This window comes from Bombina bombina, chromosome 2 (genome assembly GCF_027579735.1).
Source record: "Bombina bombina isolate aBomBom1 chromosome 2, aBomBom1.pri, whole genome shotgun sequence".
In the NCBI taxonomy this organism is placed as follows: Eukaryota; Metazoa; Chordata; class Amphibia; order Anura; family Bombinatoridae; genus Bombina; species Bombina bombina.
In genome coordinates, this window is record NC_069500.1 from 290,763,207 (window position 1) to 290,781,999 (window position 18,793).

General features: G+C 39.3%; 1 protein-coding gene across 2 annotated transcripts in view; it reads left to right on the forward strand.

Moving 5' to 3' along the window:
* HSD17B4 (hydroxysteroid 17-beta dehydrogenase 4) overlaps positions 1 to 18,793 on the forward strand; it is a 790,821-nt gene that overhangs the window by 236,424 nt on the left and 535,604 nt on the right. For both annotated transcript variants that reach the window (XM_053701594.1, XM_053701593.1), the window contains exon 11: positions 15,227 to 15,251. In XM_053701594.1, coding sequence (XP_053557569.1) covers positions 15,227 to 15,251 — 25 coding nt within the window. The remainder of the gene's footprint in view (positions 1 to 15,226; positions 15,252 to 18,793) is intronic.

Genomic DNA, 18,793 nt, shown 5'->3' on the forward strand with positions numbered 1-18,793 from the left:
GAAACCTTTCCAGTTTTTTTATGCTGAATAATGGTGCAGGGATTCTAGGATATCACTTTTTATATCTTTGAATCGTAATGTTTAACTATCTTTGATCGGTGGTTAAGTTCATCATCATTTAGTTCTACGAGTCTCTTCGAATCTTTCAACCTAGACCATAATCTTTACAGATGCGAGTCTTTCAGGTTGGGAGGCTGTTTGAGGATCTCTGTCAGCACAAGGGGTTTGGAAATCTCAGGAGGCGAGATTACCATTCAACATTTTGGAACTCCGTGCGATTTTCAGAGCTCTTCAGTTCTGGCCTCTTCTGAAGAGAGAATCGTTTATTTGTTTTCAGACAGACAATGTCACAACCGTGGTGTATGTCAACCATCAAGGGGGGACTCACAGTCCTCAGGCTATGAAAGAAGTATCTCGGATACTTGTATGGGCGGAATCCAGCTCCTGTCTAATTTCTGTGGTTCATATCCCAGGTATAGACAATTGGGAAGCGGATTATCTCAGTCGACAGATGTTACATCAGGGCGAATGGTCTATTCATCCAGAGGTATTTCTTCAGATTGTTCAAATCTGGGGACTTCCAGAAATAGATCTGATGGCCTCTCATCTAAACAAGAAACTTCCCAGGTATCTGTCCAGATCCAGGGATACTCAGGCGGAAGCAGTGGATGCGTTGTTTCTTCCTTGGAATTATCATCCTGCTTATATTTTTCGCCTCTAGTTCTTCTTCCAAAAGTGATTTCCAAAATCCTAATGGAGCTGTCATTTGTACTGCTGGTGGCTCCAGCATGGCCTCACAGGTTTTGGTATGCGGATCTCGTTCGGATGGCCAGTTGCCAGCCTTAGATACTTCCGTTAAGGCCAGACTTTTTGTCTCAAGGCCCATTTTTCCATCAGGATCTCAATTCATTAAATTTGAAGGTATGGAAATTGAACGCTTAATTCTTAGTCATAGAGGTTTTTCTGACTCAGTAATTAATACTATGTTACAGGCTCGTAAATTTGTGTCTAGGAAGATCTATTACCGAGTCTGGAAGATTTACATTTCTTGGTGTTCTTCACATAAATTCTCTTGGCATTCTTTTAGAATTCCTAGAATTTTACAATTTCTTCAAGATGGTTTGGATAAGGGTTTGTCTGCAAGTTCCTTGAAAGGACAAATCTATGCTCTTTCTGTTCTTTTTCACAGAAAGATTGTTAATCATCCTGATATTCATTGTTTTGTACAGGCTTTGGTTCATATCAAGCCTGTCATTAAGTCAATCTCTCCTCCTTGGAGTCTCAATTTGGTGCTGAGGGCTTTACAGGCTCCTCCGTTTGAACCTATGCATTCTCTGGTCATTAAATTACTTTCTTGGAAAGTATTGTTCCTTTTGGCTATCTCTTATGCTAGAAGAGTTTCTGAGTTATCTGCTCTTTCTTCTGAATCTCCTTTTCTGATTTTTTCATCAGGATAAGGCAGTGTTACGGACTTTCTTCCTAAGGTTGGGAATTCTAACGGACATTAGTAGAGAAATTGCTGTCCCTTCATTGTGTCCAAATCCTAAGAATTTTCTAGAAAGGTCTTTGCATTCTTTGGATGTAGTTAGAGAGTTTTGAAATATTATGTTGAAATTTCTAAAGATTTCGGAATGACTTCTAGTCTATTTGTTATCTTTTCTGGTTCTAGGAAAGGTCAGAAAGGTTTCTTTGGCGTTCTGGTTTAAATCTTTGATTCATCATACTTATGTGGAATCGGGTAAAACCCCGCCTCAGAGGATTACGGCTCATTCTACTAGGTCAGTTTCTACTTCCTGGGCTTTTAGGAATGAAGCTTCTGTTGATCAGATTTGCAAAGCAGCAATTTGGTCTTCTTTGCTTATTTTTACTAAATTCTACCATTTTGATGTGTTTTCTTTTTCTGAAGCAGTTTTTGGTAGAAAAGTACTTCAGGCAGCTGTTTCAGTTTGATTCTTCTGCTTATGATTTCAGTTTTTTTCTTTATAAGATTAAAACTTTTTGATTTGGGTTGTGGATTATTTTTTCAGCGGAATTGGCTGTCTTTATTTATCTCTCCCTCTCTAGTGACTCTTGCGTGGAAGTTCCACATCTTGGGTATCTGCTATCCCATACGTCACTAGCTCATGGACTCTTGCTAATTACATGAAAGAAAACATAATTTATGTAAGAACTTACCTGATAAATTCATTTCTTTCATATTAGCAAGAGTCCATGAGGCCCACCCTTTTTGTGGTGGTTGTTTTTTTGTATAAAGCACAATTATTCCAATTCCTTATTTTTGATGCTTTCGCTCCTTTCTTATCACCCCACTTCTTGGCTATTCGTTAAACTGAATTGTGGGTGTGGTGAGGGGTGTATTTATAGGCATTTTGAGGTTTGGGAAACTTTGCCCCTCCTGGTAGGAATGTATATCCCATACGTCACTAGCTCATGGACTCTTGCTAATATGAAAGAAATGAATTTATCAGGTAAGTTCTTACATAAATTATGTTTTTTGCTTGTTTGTTTAACCCTTGAACTGCTAAAGACTCTTGTTTAAAAGAAAATAATTATTTTGCATCATTCTGTTTGTGCTTAACATTTCCTGACAAGGTCCACTCCATTACAGAGGCCTACATAAGATCAAAGGTGTAATGGGTGCTAATGTATAGGCCATCTGAGCTTGAAGCTCACAAAGAGGAGTTGTATAGCTTTCAACACTGCTAGATAATACCTGCTATGGAAAGGGTGCCCTACGGAAGGTATAGGCACGGTGTTGTATAAAGGGAAGATGCAAGATAAGATCAAGAAACAAAGTAGAATGTGACACATTTGCAGTCAGGAAGCCAAGCTGAGGTCAGAACCAGAAGTCAAACCAGAAGGTACATTAAAGCCAAAGTGAATAAATCAGAAAGTAAAAAGTACACAAACAATACAAGAGTTAGATGATCAAACTGTAGTAGAATGTTTATCAAATGCAGCTTATGAAGTCTCTTTAAATATATAGTATGGATGAAACACACAGACAACAAGAATATAGGATAATTAAAGGGACATGAAACCCAAATTTTTTCTTTCATGATTTAGAAATAACATGCAATTTTAGACAACTCTCTACTTTACTTCAGTTATCAAATTTGTTTCATTCTCTTGATATCCTTTGCTGAAAAGCATATCTAGATAGGCTCAGTAGCTGCTGATTGGTGGCTGCACATAGATGCCTTATGTGATTGGCTCACCCATGTGCATTGCTATTTCTTCAACAATGTATATCAAGAATAAAGCAAATTAGACGATAGAAGTAAATTGGAATGTTGTTTAAAATTGTATTCTCTATCTGAACCATCAAAGAAAAAATTGGGGTTTAATGTCCCTTTAATCATCTGTTAAAAGGTCTTAAAAAAAACATTCTGTCTTGATTATAGTGACCTAGAAGATGCAGAGGGACTGAAGCACTTTGCATACATCTATTGATGTGGTTTGATTCAGATTAAATTTCAGCAAATCATTGCTATTTAGCAGTGACTTTATAGTTATACTTCATAGTTATACAGAATTCATAATCAAGTGTGTTATCATTTACATACAGAGATTTAGTTTAAAATGGGAAAGGGTACATATTAAGTGAGAGTCCTAAATACTTTGAATGAGAAACTATGCATCTTAAGGATAGACAAAGCTACTTTTTTTTTTAAAGTGGTTTACTGATACAAATATAACCATTTGATACAATGTTTATATCTTGGAAACCAAGTAACTTGATGTATGAAAGGGGTACATCCTGACAAAAACTACCACCATGCTGAATTTCATAACAACCCCTTTAACTTTTTGAGTTTGTATTATGTTTCAATGAAAGTGGCAAGAGTCCATGAGCTAGTGATGTATGGAATATACATTCCTACCAGGAGGGGGCACAGTTTCCCAAACCTCAAATGCCTATAAATACACCTCCCACCTCAATTATACCTCAGTTTTACAAACTTTGCCTCCTTAGGAGGTGGTGAAGCATGACGTTCTTGATTTCTTCTGTGAAAGCCGCTTCTAAGCATATTGAAGCCCAGTTTCTCTCTAAGTACAGTGTTTGTCCGAGGGATGTGAAGGGAGTATTGCCTGATACCATGTTTTCTAGATAAGTTTATACTGTTAGGTAAGGTGGGGCAGACTTGCTGGGCCTATGGCTCTTATCTGCCGTCAATATCTATGTTTCTATGTTTCTATGTTTCTCCTATGGGAAATCTATTCTAGGGTTCTCTGTCAATTTACCAAGAGTTTCTTGATTCCTCAGACAAGGATCACCTTCTTAGGTTTCCAGATAGATTCAGTGTCCATGACTTTCTCTAACAGACAAGAGACAATTGAAATTGGTCTTAGCTTTTCTAAACCTTCATTCTCTATCATTCCCTTCAGTGGCTATGTGCATGGAAGTTTTAGGTCTCATGATTGCAGCATCGGACGCAATTGCTTTTGCTCGTTTTCATATGAGACCTTTACAACTTTGCATGTTGCACCAGTGGCGCAGGGATTATACTTTGATATTACAGTTGATATCCTTTTATTTCCAACACTCAACTCTCTCTGACTTGGTGGTTAAACCATCACCTTATTGTTCAAGGGCCTCCTTTGTTCGTCCTTCCTGGACTGTGATCACAACAGATGCAAGTCTTACAGGTTGGGGAGCTGTCTGGGGGTCTCTGACAGTGCAAGGGGTTTGGAATCCTCAATAGGCGAGGTTACCAATCAATATTTTAAAACTCTGTGCTATGTTCAGAGCTCTTCAAGTTTGGCCTCTATTGAAGAGAGAACGTTGCATTAGTTTTCAAACAGGCAATATCACAACAGTGGCATTTGTCAATCATCAAGGGAGGCCTCACAGTCCTTTAGCAATGAAAGAAGTATCTCTGATACTTTCTTGGGCGGAATCAAACTCTTGTCAAATCTCTGCGATTCATATCCCAGGTGGAGACAATTGGAAAGCGGATTATCTCACCCGTCATTCTATACATCTGGGCGAGTGGTCTCTCCATCCAGATGTGTTTTTTTAGCTTGTACAGATGTGGGGTCTTCCAGAAATAGATCTGATGGCCTCTCGCCTGAACAAGAAACTTCCCAGATACCTTTCCAGGTCCAGGGACCCTCAGGCGGAAATGATGGATGCTCTAGCAGTTCCTTGGTTTTACCAACCTGCTTACATTTTTCCGCCTCTGGTTCTTCTTCCAAGATCTCCAAGATCATAATGGAACAATCTTATGTGTTTCTGATAGCACCAGCATGGCCTCACAGGTTTTGGTATGCAGACTTTGTCTGAATGTCCAGTTGCCAACCTTGACAACTTTCTTTAAGACCAGACCTTCTGTCTCAAGGCCCAGTTTTCCATCAGGATCTCAAATCTCTAAATTTGAAGGCATGGAAATTGAACGTTTAGTTCTTAGTCATAGAGGTTTGTCTGAGTCAGTAATTAACACTATGATACAGGCTCGTAAGTCTGTTTCAAGGAAGATTTATCATAAGGTTTGGAAAACTTATATTTCATGGTGTTCCACTCATGATTATTCTTGGCATTCATTTAGAATTCCTAGGATTTTACAGTTTCTTCTGGATGGTTTGTCTGCAAATACTTTAAAATGTCAAGGTATCTGTGAAGATTATTAAATAATATATGTATATATATATATATATATATATATACATATATATATATATACGGCTGTCAGCACCAAATGATTCATTTATTTGTAAGACATTAAATGCTTTGGCTGACCACAGTTCAATCCTCCCAATCAATATGCAAAATTACAATGCATCCAGGTGAGGACAAAAGGAAGACATTTGGCCTAATCAGCTCAGGCAGTCATTTCAAAGAAAGAACAAAGGCTTAGACTGCTGTATAGATAAGACCAGTGAACCATTTCAAAGTAATATTAACATGATGGAGCCTCAGAAGTGTATACCCATATATGAGCTTCCTGCCCATAGATTAGTAATGAACTCACAGGTCCCCTGGGAAGTTATAGACGGTCCGTCTGTGAGAATGTTTGAATTTACAAACATCTTCAAGGAATTGTAGCTTTTACCAACTACCTGTTAAATGATCCTCTGTTGAGCTCCATACACATCTTGCCCAGCCATGTGTCACTGTTGTATTGAATCAACATCTGTACTAGCTAAGCAAAAGCACAGGTCTTGCATTTTAACTCTCAAATTCATTTTTAAAATACCACCTGTATAATTTTAAATACTGTATAGAAATTTGTATTTGTGGACCTAAGAAGCAGTGACAAATAGCAACATATTAGATACATATCTGCCGAGATTGATAAATATTGCAAATAGATATATGAATGTTTGACATTTCTAACAATTATTTCTTTGTGTTGCAGACAGCAGGATGTCCTATGAATATTGGTCATGGGTATCAATCTATACATTCAGAAAGAGGTGCACTGAATGTGAAATATGCTGTGTTTTTGTATGAATATTGGGAAATAATCAAATGCTATTTCTCCAACATAGGTGTGTCCGGTCCACGGCGTCATCCTTACTTGTGGGATATTCTCTTCCCCAACAGGAAATGGCAAAGAGCCCAGCAAAGCTGGTCATATGATCCCTCCTAGGCTCCGCCTACCCCAGTCATTCTCTTTGCCGTTGCACAGGCAACATCTCCACGGAGATGGCTAAGAGTTTTTTGGTGTTTAAATGTAGTTTTTATTCTTCAATCAAGTGTTTGTTATTTTAAAATAGTGCTGGTATGTACTATTTACTCTGAAACAGAAAAGAGAAGAAGATTTCTGTTTGTGAGAGGAAGATGATTTTAGCAAACGTTACTAAAATCGATTGCTGTTTCCACACAGGACTGTTGAGATGAAGTAACTTCAGTTGGGGGAAGCAGTTGGCAGACTTTTCTGCCTGAGGTATGATGGCCACATTTCTAACACGACTTGGTAATGCTGGAAGGCTGTCATTTTCCCTATGGGGACCGGTAAGCCATTTTCTTAGATTAAGTATAAGAATAAAGGCTTTATAAGGGCTTAAAAAACTGGTAGACATTTTTCTGGGCTAAAACGATTACTTGCTAAGCATATTTGACAGATTATAGCGCTTTATAGTTATTATAATCTTGGGGATTGTTGTTAAAAAACGGCAGGCACTGTATGGACACCTTTTTCAGATGGGGGCCTTCTCTAGTCATAGGCAGAGCCTCATTTTCGCGCCACTAATGCGCAGTTGTTTTTGGAAGGCAAGGCATGCAGATGCATGTGTGAGGAGCTAAGATCCACTGAAAAAGCTTATAGAAGGCGTCATTTGGTATCGTATTCCCCTCTGGGCTTGGTTGGGTCTCAGCAAAGCAGATTCCTGGGACTGTATAGGGGTTAAATGTAAAAACGGCTCCGGTTCCGTTATTTTAAGGGTTAAAGCTTTCAAATTTGGTGTGCAATACTTTTAAGGCTTTAAGACACTGTGGTGAAATTTTGGTGAATTTTGAACAATTGCTTCATACTTTTTCGCATATTCAGTAATAAAGTGTGTTCTGTTTAAAATTTAAAGTGACAGTAACGGTTTTATTTTAAAACGTTTTTTGTGCTTTGTTGACAAGTTTAAGCCTGTTTAACATGTCTGAACCATCAGATAAACGATGTTCTATATGTATGAAAGCCAATGTGTCTCCCCATTTAAATATATGTGATAATTGTGACATGGTGTCCAAACAAAGTAGGGACAATGATGCCACAGATAATAATAGTGCCCAAGATGATTCTTCAGATGAGGGGAGTAAGCATGGTACTGCATCACCCCCTTCTGTGTCTACACCAGTTTTGCCCACACAAGAGGCCCCTAGTACATCTAGTGCGCCAATACTTATTACTATGCAACAATTAACGGCTGTTATGGATAATTCGATTGCAAATATTTTATCTAAAATGCCTACTTATCAAAGAAAGCGCGATTGCTCTGTTTTAAACACTGAAGAGCAAGAGGACGCTGATGATAACGCTTCTGACATACCCTCACACCAATCTGAAGGGGCCAGGAGGGAGGTTTTGTCTGAGGGAGAAATTTCAGATTCAGGGAAAATTTCTCAACAAGCTGAACCTGATGTTGTAACATTTAAATTTAAATTAGAACATCTCCGCGCACTGCTTAAGGAGGTATTATCTACTCTGGATGATTGTGACAATTTGGTCATTCCAGAGAAATTATGTAAGATGGATAAGTTCCTAGAGGTTCCGGTGCCCCCCGATGTTTTTCCTATACCCAAGCGGGTGGCGGATATAGTAAACAAGGAATGGGAAAGGCCCGGCATACCTTTTGTGCCTCCCCCTATATTTAAGAAATTATTTCCTATAGTCGACCCCAGAAAGGACTTATGGCGGTCTCTACTTTAAACAAACGCACTACTATTCCCATAGAAGAAAGTTGTGCTTTTAAAGATCCTATGGATAAAAAATTAGAGGGTTTGCTTAAAAAAAATGTTTGTTCAGCAAGGTTACCTTCTTCAACCAATTTCATGCATTGTTCCTGTCACTACGGCAGCGTGTTTCTGGTTCGAAGAACTAGAAAAGTCGCTCGATAAAGAATCTTCGTATGAGGAGATTATGGACAGAGTTCATGCACTTAAATTGGCTAACTCTTTTATTCTAGATGCCGCTTTGCAATTAGCGAGATTAGCGGCGAAAAATTCAGGGTTTGCTATCGTGGCGCGCAGAGCGCTCTGGCTGAAGTCTTGGTCAGCGGATGTGTCTTCCAAGACAAAATTACTTAACATCCCTTTCAAGGGCAAAACACTGTTTGGGCCTGATTTGAAAGAGATTATTTCAGACATCACCGGAGGAAAGGGCCACGCCCTTCCTCAGGATAGGTCTTTTAAGGCTAGAAATAAGCCTAATTTTCGTCCCTTTCGCAGACACGGACCAGCCTCTACTTCTACATCCTCTAAGCAAGAGGGTAATACTTCTCAACCCAAACCAGCCTGGAGACCGATGCAAGGCTGGAACAAGGGTAAGCAGGCCAAGAAGCCTGCCACTGCTACCAAAACAGCATGAAGGGATGGCCCCCGATCCGGGACCGGATCTGGTGGGGGGGCAGACTTTCTCTCTTTGCTCAGGCCTGGGCAAGAGATGTTCAGGATCCTTGGGCACTAGAAATAGTTTCTCAAGGTTATCTCCTGGAATTCAAGGAACTACCCCCAAGGGGAAGGTTCCACAGGTCTCAATTATCTTCAAACCAAATAAAAAGACAGGCATTCTTACATTGTGTAGAAGACCTGTTAAGGATGGGAGTAATTCATCCAGTTCCAATAAGAGAACAAGGGATGGGTTTTTACTCCAACCTGTTCATAGTTCCCAAAAAAGAGGGAACGTTCAGACCAATTCTAGATCTCAAGATCCTAAACAAATTTCTCAGGGTTCCATCGTTCAAAATGGAAACCATTCGAACGATCCTTCCTACCATCCAGGAAGGTCAATTCATGACCACGGTGGATTTAAAGGATGCGTACCTCCATATTCCTATCCACAAGGAACATCATCAGTTCCTAAAGTTCGCTTTTCTGGACAAGCATTACCAGTTTGTGGCACTTCCATTCGGGTTAGCCACTGCTCCGAGAATTTTCACAAAGGTACTAGGGTCCCTTCTAGCGGTTCTAAGACCAAGGGGCATTGCAGTAGTACCGTACTTGGACGACATCCTGATTCAAGCGTCGTCTCTGTCAAAGGCAAAGGCTCATACGGACATTGTCCTAGCCTTTCTCAGATCTCACGGATGGAAAGTAAACATAGAAAAAAGTTCTCTTTCCCCGTCAACAAGAGTTCCCTTCTTGGGAACAATAATAGACTCCTTAGAAATGAGAATTTTTCTGACAGAGGTCAGAAAATCAAAACTTCTAAGCTCTTGTCAAGTTCTTCATTCTGTTCTTCGTCCTTCCATAGCGCAGTGCATGGAAGTAATAGGATTGATGGTTGCAGCAATGGACATAGTTCCTTTTGCACAAATTCATCTAAGACCATTACAACTGTGCATGCTCAGACAGTGGAATGGGGATTATACAGACTTGTCTCCGACGATTCAAGTAGATCAAAGGACCAGAGATTCACTCCGTTGGTGGCTAATCCTGGACAATCTGTCACAGGGAATGAGCTTCCGCAGACCAGAGTGGGTCATTGTCACGACCGACGCCAGTCTGGTGGGCTGGGGCGCGGTCTGGGAACCCCTGAAAGCTCAGGGTCTATGGTCTCGGGAAGAATCTCTTCTCCCGATAAACATTCTGGAACTGAGAGCGATATTCAATGCTCTCAAAGCTTGGCCTCATCTAGCAAAGGCCAAATTCATAAGGTTTCAATCAGACAACATGACGACAGTTGCTTATATCAACCATCAGGGGGGAACAAGGAGTTCCCTGGCGATGGAGGAAGTGACCAAGATAATTCAATGGGCGGAGGATCACTCCTGCCACTTGTCTGCAATCCACATCCCAGGAGTGGAAAATTGGGAAGCGGATTTTCTGAGTCGTCAGACATTCCATCCGGGGGAGTGGGAACTCCACCCGGAAATCTTTGCCCAAATAACTCAATTATGGGGCATTCCAGACATGGATCTGATGGCGTCTCGCCAGAACTTCAAGGTTCCTTGTTACGGGTCCAGATCCAGGGATCCCAAGGCGACTCTAGTAGATGCACTAGTAGCACCTTGGACCTTCAACCTAGCTTATGTTTTCCCACCGTTTCCTCTCATTCCCAGGCTGGTAGCCAGGATCAACCAGGAGAGGGCTTCGGTGATCTTGATAGCTCCTGCGTGGCCACGCAGGACTTGGTATGCAGACCTGGTGAATATGTCATCGGCTCCACCATGGAAGCTACCTTTGAGACAGGACCTTCTTGTTCAAGGTCCATTCGAACATCCGAATCTGGTTTCTCTCCAACTGACTGCTTGGAGATTGAACGCTTGATTTTATCAAAGCGTGGGTTTTCAGATTCTGTAATAGATACTCTTATTCAGGCTAGAAAGCCTGTAACTAGAAAGATTTACCATAAGATATGGAAAAAATATATCTATTGGTGTGAATCTAAAGGATTCCCATGGAACAAGATAAAAATTCCTAGGATTTTATCCTTTCTACAAGAGGGTTTGGAGAAGGGATTATCTGCAAGTTCTCTGAAGGGACAGATTTCTGCGTTATCTGTTTTACTTCACAAAAGGCTGGCAGCTGTGCCAGACGTTCAGGCGTTTGTTCAGGCTCTGGTTAGAATCAAGCCTGTTTACAGACCTTTGACTCCTCCCTGGAGTCTCAATCTAGTTCTTTCAGTTCTTCAAGGGGTTCCGTTTGAACCCTTACATTCCGTAGATATTAAGTTATTATCTTGGAAAGTTTTGTTTTTGGTTGCAATTTCTTCTGCTAGAAGAGTTTCAGAGTTATCTGCTCTGCAGTGTTCTCCGCCCTATCTGGTGTTCCATGCAGATAAGGTGGTTTTGCGTACTAAGCCTGGTTTTCTTCCGAAAGTTGTTTCCAACAAGAATATTAACCAGGAGATAGTTGTACCTTCTTTGTGCCCGAATCCAGTTTCAAAGAAGGAACGTTTGTTACACAATTTGGACGTAGTCCGTGCTCTAAAATTCTATTTAGAGGCCACTAAAGATTTCAGACAAACTTCTTCTTTGTTTGTTTTTTATTCTGGTAAAAGGAGAGGTCAAAAAGCAACTTCTACCTCTCTTTCTTTTTGGCTTAAAAGCATTATCCGTTTGGCTTATGAGACTGCCGGACGGCAGCCTCCTGAAAGAATCACAGCTTACTCCACTAGGGCTGTGGCTTCCACATGGGCCTTCAAGAACGAAGCTTCTGTTGACCAGATATGTAAGGCAGCGACTTGGTCTTCACTGCACACTTTTGCCAAATTTTACAAATTTGATACTTTTGCTTCTTCAGAGGCTATTTTCGGGAGAAAGGTTTTGCAAGCCGTGGTGCCTTCCATTTAGGTGACCTGATTTGCTCCCTCCCTTCATCCGTGTCCTAAAGCTTTGGTATTGGTTCCCACAAGTAAGGATGACGCCGTGGACCGGACACACCTATGTTGGAGAAAACAGAATTTATGCTTGCCTGATAAATTACTTTCTCCAACGGTGTGTCCGGTCCACGGCCCGCCCTGGTTTTTTTAATCAGGTCTGATGAATTATTTTCTCTAACTACAGTCACCACGGTATCATATGGTTTCTCCTATGCCTATTTCCTCCTGTACGTCGGTCGAATGACTGGGGTAGGCGGAGCCTAGGAGGGATCATATGACCAGCTTTGCTGGGCTCTTTGCCATTTCCTGTTGGGGAAGAGAATATTCCACAAGTAAGGATGACGCCGTGGACCGGACACACCGTTGGAGAAAGTAATTTATCAGGTAAGCATAAATTCTGTTTTTAAATGGATTTTAAGATAATAATTAGCAGTATAATTTGCTTATTAATATGATTATTAAAAGTATGCTTATGTCTGGTATTGAAGTGATCAGAGAAAATAGCACTATATGGTCCTATGAATATTAAACACATAGTTTATTCAAATTATAGTGTACATATTAAAAAATATACAAGAATCTGTAACTTTCTGTTAGCAGTATTGAGAATGAACTTGTTTGTTTTTGTCATGTTGCCCCCGGTGTTGTGATGCGAGAATTACAGCCAAAAGATTTGACTGTTAACAAAGATGCATTTCCCTAGTAACCATGCATTACTAGAGAACCAATGGAGGGATGAGCTTTCGTTAAGGGCCTAACCAATTCACCAATGATGGGACAGAATAAAAAGGGGTGGGGTTATAGCACATGAATTTAACCCCAAGCATGGAGATGGGCGGTCTTTTCTGCTAACTTGTGATTGATAATTGCTGCCTGGAATACCGTCACTATAAGCGAAATTGTCACTTTTGTTTTTCTGAAATGAATTGGACTTGTTGATAATTTTGGAAGCTGAAATATTCATTGGTTACCTGGTAAAGTATAATAGGTTGCTAAATATAGGTAATATTTAAAACAAATATATTCATTATTGCTGCAGTAAAGAGGTTTAAAAGAGCATTTTGTATTTTTAGTTTGCATTCATAGTCCTGTATAGTGTTAAACTAATCATTAGTGCTAAGTAATTTATTTTTGCAAATATATATATATATATATATATATATATATATATTTATTTATATATATATATATATATATATATTTATATTAGAATTTACTTCATTGCTACTAAAGAATTTATTTTGTCTCAGATAACTTAGCATAGTAACTGACTGTTTACATTAAGAATATATATACTTCTGGTGTTCTAATTAGAATTGTATTAGAATCATTTGCAGGTTCAATAACTTAATTGTACCAGTCTGAATGTTAGTGGCTCATATCTTGGTATCTTATTGTGATATTTTAATGAAATTCAATTGTGAATAAGGTTAATAAATAAGGTAATTTTTTATGATCTTTGCATAGCATATTAAAATAGTTCAAACTTGTATAGTATTGATTCATATCTGGTTTTCTATAAATATAATTCAATGTGTCTATAAATTTTAACTAATACAAAGAATTTAGGAATTTATATTAATTTTATGGTTTTGTATATGCATTTTATTGGGGTTTTATTTTAAAGAATACTTATTAAATATATTGTATTATAACCCGGCCATATACTGACAGAAAGGACAAATCTCTGCTCTTTCTGCCTTATTTCATAGAAAGACTGCTAAGCTTCCTGATATTCAGTTTTGTTCAGGCTTTGATTCAATATGGTTTTAAAGATTTTGCAGGCTCCTTGTTTTGAGCCTATGCAGTCTTTGGATATTAAACTACTTTCTTGGAAAGTTTTATTTCTTTTGGCTATCTCTTCTGCTAGAAGAGTTTCTGAATTGTCTGCTCTCTTGTGAGTCTCCTTATCTGATTTTCCATCTAGATAAAGCTGTTTTGCGGACTTAATTTAAATTTTTGCCTAAGGTTTTGAATTCTAACAACATCAATAGGGAAATGATTGTTCCTTCCTTGTGTCCAAATACTAAGAATTCTCTTGAAAGGTCTTGACATTCTTTGGATGTGGTAAAAACTTTGAAATATTATGTTGAGACTACTAAAGATTTAAGAAAGACTTATAGTCTATTTGTTATTTTGTCTGGTTCCAGAAAAGGTCAGAAAGCATCTGCCATTTCCTTGGCATCTTGGTTGAAGGTTTTGATTCACAAAGCCTATTTGGAGGCGGGGCAGTCTCCGCCTCAGCGTATTACAGCTCATTCTACTAGATCAGTCGCCACATCTTGGGCTTTCAAGAATGAATCTTCAGTTGATCAAATTTGCAAAGTAGTAACTTGGCCATCTTTGCATACATTTACTAAAGTTTACCATTTTGATGTGTTTGCTTCTTTGGAAGCAGCTTTTTTTTTTGAATGGTTCTTCAGGCAGCTGTCTCAGTTTGATTCTAGTGCCTATGATTTGAGTTTTTTTTTTAATTTTTAAGAAAACGTAATACTTTTTGGATTTAATTTCTCAGTGAAAATATCTGTTTTTATTTTATACCTCCCTCTCTAGTGACTCGTGGACTTCCACATCTTGGGTATTATATCCCATAGGTCACTAGCTCATGGACTCTTGCCACTTACATTAAAGAAAACATAATTTATGTAAGAACTTACCTGATAAATTCATTTCTTTCATAGTGGCAAGAGTCCATTTGACCACCCCAGTTTTGGGGGGTTATGATTTTTTTTAATATAAAGCACTTTATTTATCCTGTTCCTCTTTTTTATGCTTTTTACTCCTTTTACACCTCATTAACTTGGCTATACGTTAAACTGAGGTGTGATTGAGGTGCGAGGTGTATTAACAGGCATTTGAGGTTTGGGAAACTTTGCCCCCTCCTGGTAGGTATGTATATCCCATACGTCACTAGCTCATGGACTCTTGCCACTATGAAAGAAATTAATTTATCAGGTAAGTTTTTACATAAATTGTTTTTTTTTTCATTTCCAAATCAAATATTTCAGTAAGAAATAAAGCAAATGGTTTCTACTAATTAGTGGTAAGCATTTATTCCTTAAACACAACTTTGTAGCCAAGTTCATTGCAGAGAAATGTTTTAAAAATTACATATATAGTGAAATTTAAAACCCAAATTGTTGCGCAAATGTAATATTTCACGAAAGTTAATTTCACTTCCTTATGACTATTGAAAAGAAATTTTTTTTGTTATGAATTCATAATTGCTATTTTTCTTTCTCTTTTTAAAGGTTGGTGCCGGATGGATTGGAAAATGTAAGTATTCCCATTGTCAATTCAAAGGCTTGTGAAATCAGTCAACTTTTAAATGTATGTGCATGTATTATATGGAAGGAATAATGATACAGCTCTTCAAAAGGCACACTAACCAATTAAACGAAAGTCTTGAGTGACCTAGACAGATAAGTCAAGGACTTCAATATGCATTATTTGTCTAAAAGTTCATTGACAGGTGGATTATAACAGTAGTGCTTTGAAAATGTGAAGTGTAATAATCTGAATCAATAATAATCTTTTATATTTCTATGCGATTTTGTCATAGCCAAAGAAGAAGCACATTTATTTAACAGTTTTTGTAGCATGCTTAATGCTGAATCAACAATAAAATGGCTTCTGGTTCTCATGAAGTAAGACAAATAACCTATCATCTTATGTCAGCACGAGGGTGGATTTGATTTAAATCAAATTGATTTAAATCATAATTTAAATCACGATTCACAGACATCATAATGTTTTGCTGCTTTTCAAGTTCTAGTTGGCCCTGCAAACCAACAATTTTTGGTTGAACTTGTAATGTTTTGGCTAGGATAATAGACTCAAGAACCCAGCGCTACAAAATTTTGCTGTGCTTTACAAATAAACGATAATGATAAATGATAATAATAATTATAAGAAACATTAGTCTGACTTGTTTAGAATTTAAAGCTGTGAACAAACCTCATTTTCCTGAGTCCACAGCTGCATTCCTTACTTGTGGGAAATAATGAACCTGGCCACCAGGAGGAGGCATAGACACCCCAGCCAAAGGCTTAAATACCTCTCCCACTTCCCTTATCCCTCAGTCATTCTTTGCCTTTCGTCACAGGAGGATGGCAAAGAAGTGTTGGAAGATTCAGAGTAGTCTCTTATGGAGGTTAGTACTCTTCGGTATCGGTACTGGAGTTTTAAGTAGTCTTGTCAGCCTCTCAATGAGAGCATTGACGAAAGTTAGTCTGGCGATGTAGGCAGAGTCTATTCTGCGAACCCATCCAGACTCAGAATAACAGCTTCTTAGCAATCAGTGTTGACGAGTTTCACTGCCGGCTTTTTCTCACTTAATTTGATGTCAGGAGCGATGCTACCGACATCGACTTGAGTGAGCTGTCACACTTGAGCGGCTGTGTTTCTGTTCCACAGCATGGATTCCGGTAAGATAGTTTCAATTTTTTCACATATTGCAAATGCTAGAAGACAGGGTCACAGAGTGGCTCCTTTTATCTATATGGAATTAAGGGTTAATATATCCTGAGGGGGATTATGAACAGTTGGGTTTAATCATATATGCTTTATTTGATTTTACGCTGCTTTATGTGTAAGATATTTATGGGCTCATAGGCTGAGATGGAACATACAGGTTTCACTTTCACGGTTGCGCAGCGTAAAGGCTTGGCGTGCTTTTTCTCATACCACGGACGGTCCTGCATTGCGCACCATGTGACCGGAATGGTCGAGGCTTCCATTTCTTTTCTCTTGACCGAGTTACTACCGTAGAGGACTTTTATCTCTGTTTTGTCTGGGTCATTGGAGGTGGTGAGTGCCCCAGCCATTGGGTGTATAAAGGTGCCGTTTTTTAAATTTAAAATAGTTAGTTTTTTCTGTAGTACTCTGCATATCGTACTTTAGCTATGGAGGATTCTAATTAATTAGAGGGTTCTTCCGCTATTTCAAAGAGTAATGCCTTTTTATATTGTGAGGGAGCTCTGGAATATCCACTCTCTCAATTATGTTCCATATGCCGTGATAAGGGGATTATATCAAATAAGGTTGACATGTTTTATACCTCTGAGCCGCCCACCTCTGAGGAGTCCTCGTCCAGTGAGGTGCACACCTCTAATGCATCTTTTTGTACACATGCAGCTTCCCATTGCACTGCTAATTCTCCATCTGGAGGGGGCATAGTTTCATACGGCGGTGTCTGTGGCCATTAGTGCTTTCCCTTGCACTGCTAAGCGCAAGCAAAAGGTTAAATCTTGCAGGTGGCATCATGTCATTTGACGGATATATCTGATCAGATATCCGAGGATGAGGTTCTCTCTGAAACTTCAAAGTATGAACTTTCAGGGTTGGAGTCTGCTGCCTATAATCCTCCGCCTGTGGAGGATCCAGTTTACGCTTTCTACTAAAGGAGGTTTTGACTACATTAAAGGTTCCTAAGGCCGAGCTGCCAGACGAACCTCTGGGTCCTAAATTTGATGGCAATCCTCATTAAGGATGAGTTGGTAGAAGATAAGCACAGTACAACTCCTGTGCTTGCCAAAGACCAGAGGTGCGCCAATACACTATATCACAAACTATGTATATTTTGATAAGCAACAATAAAACTGCAAATAATGTATAATCAATATTAGTTGCACACAATATAACTTGATGATGGTAACAATATTACAATAAAATAATAAAATAACAATATAAAGTGATTTCCGGAGAGGAAAGAAAGGGGGAAGGGGGAATCACAATACTTGTGGAAAGTCCTATGACGGATGCTCTCACTAGTAATGTCCAATAGAGGAAAAGTTAGTCACCCAAGTGACAGGCAGCTCTCTCCAAGATGTATGCAAAATTGGTAAATGTCCTAGGAGACAAGAAAAAAGAGAGACGCTCTTGGTGCACATTTGTTTGTGAGTATTCTGCCATTATTACGGATCACTGTTATTTGCTTACTGGAACTTGCTGCACCAAGAGCGCCTCTCTTTTTTCTTGTCTCCTAGGACATTTACCAATTAAGGATGAGTTGGACAGGATTAGATTCCTCTTCCCGTCATCTGCCTTTTAAGGATCCCGGTTGTGGGCTCTCTATGAGGGTGGGTTTTCTTTTGGCACTATTTTTATGCTTGCCACACATAATACTACCCCGTGTGAGGATAGTTTGTCGTTCATAGAGCCGCCAGATATAAGGATGGAAACTCTGTTAAATAGGATATTTCAACCTATGGGATATTTGCTTTTACTGGCGGTGCTTATTGCTGGAGCGGCTACCTTTTTGGTGTGTCTCCTTCGCAAAAATGATCGAGGTGGAGGGTTCCCTCGACATTTTTCAGGAAAGGATTACGGCTTTCTGGGTTACTAATTCTTTTATCTGTGCTGTTATTACGAGAGATTAAATAGCATATGGCTAAGACTTCAGGTTTTCTGTTCAGGCCCGTAAGGCGCTCCAACAGATTCTAAGTCTAGTCTCTTTCCCTCTCCTTTAAGGGAAAGTGTTTGTTTTACTATCTCCACGGGTTTCAGGGGCCAAGGGTGCCTTCATACCGTAAGATAAGGAGAACAAATCTAAGGGACAAAGTTAGTATTTTTGTTCCTTTAGTTCTGATCAGAGGCCTCCGCTAAGCCAGAGCAAACCAAGAGTTCTTGGAAGCTGGCTCAGTCCCGGAATAGATCCAAGCAGATCAAGAAGCCTGCCGAGAATAAGTCCGCATGAAGGAGCGGCCCCCAGTCCTATTTTGAATCATGTAGGGGGCAGACTGTTGCTCTTTCAGAGGCTTGGTTCAGGAACGTGCAGCATCCTTGGGTCCTGGAGGTCATAGCTCAGGGTTACAAGA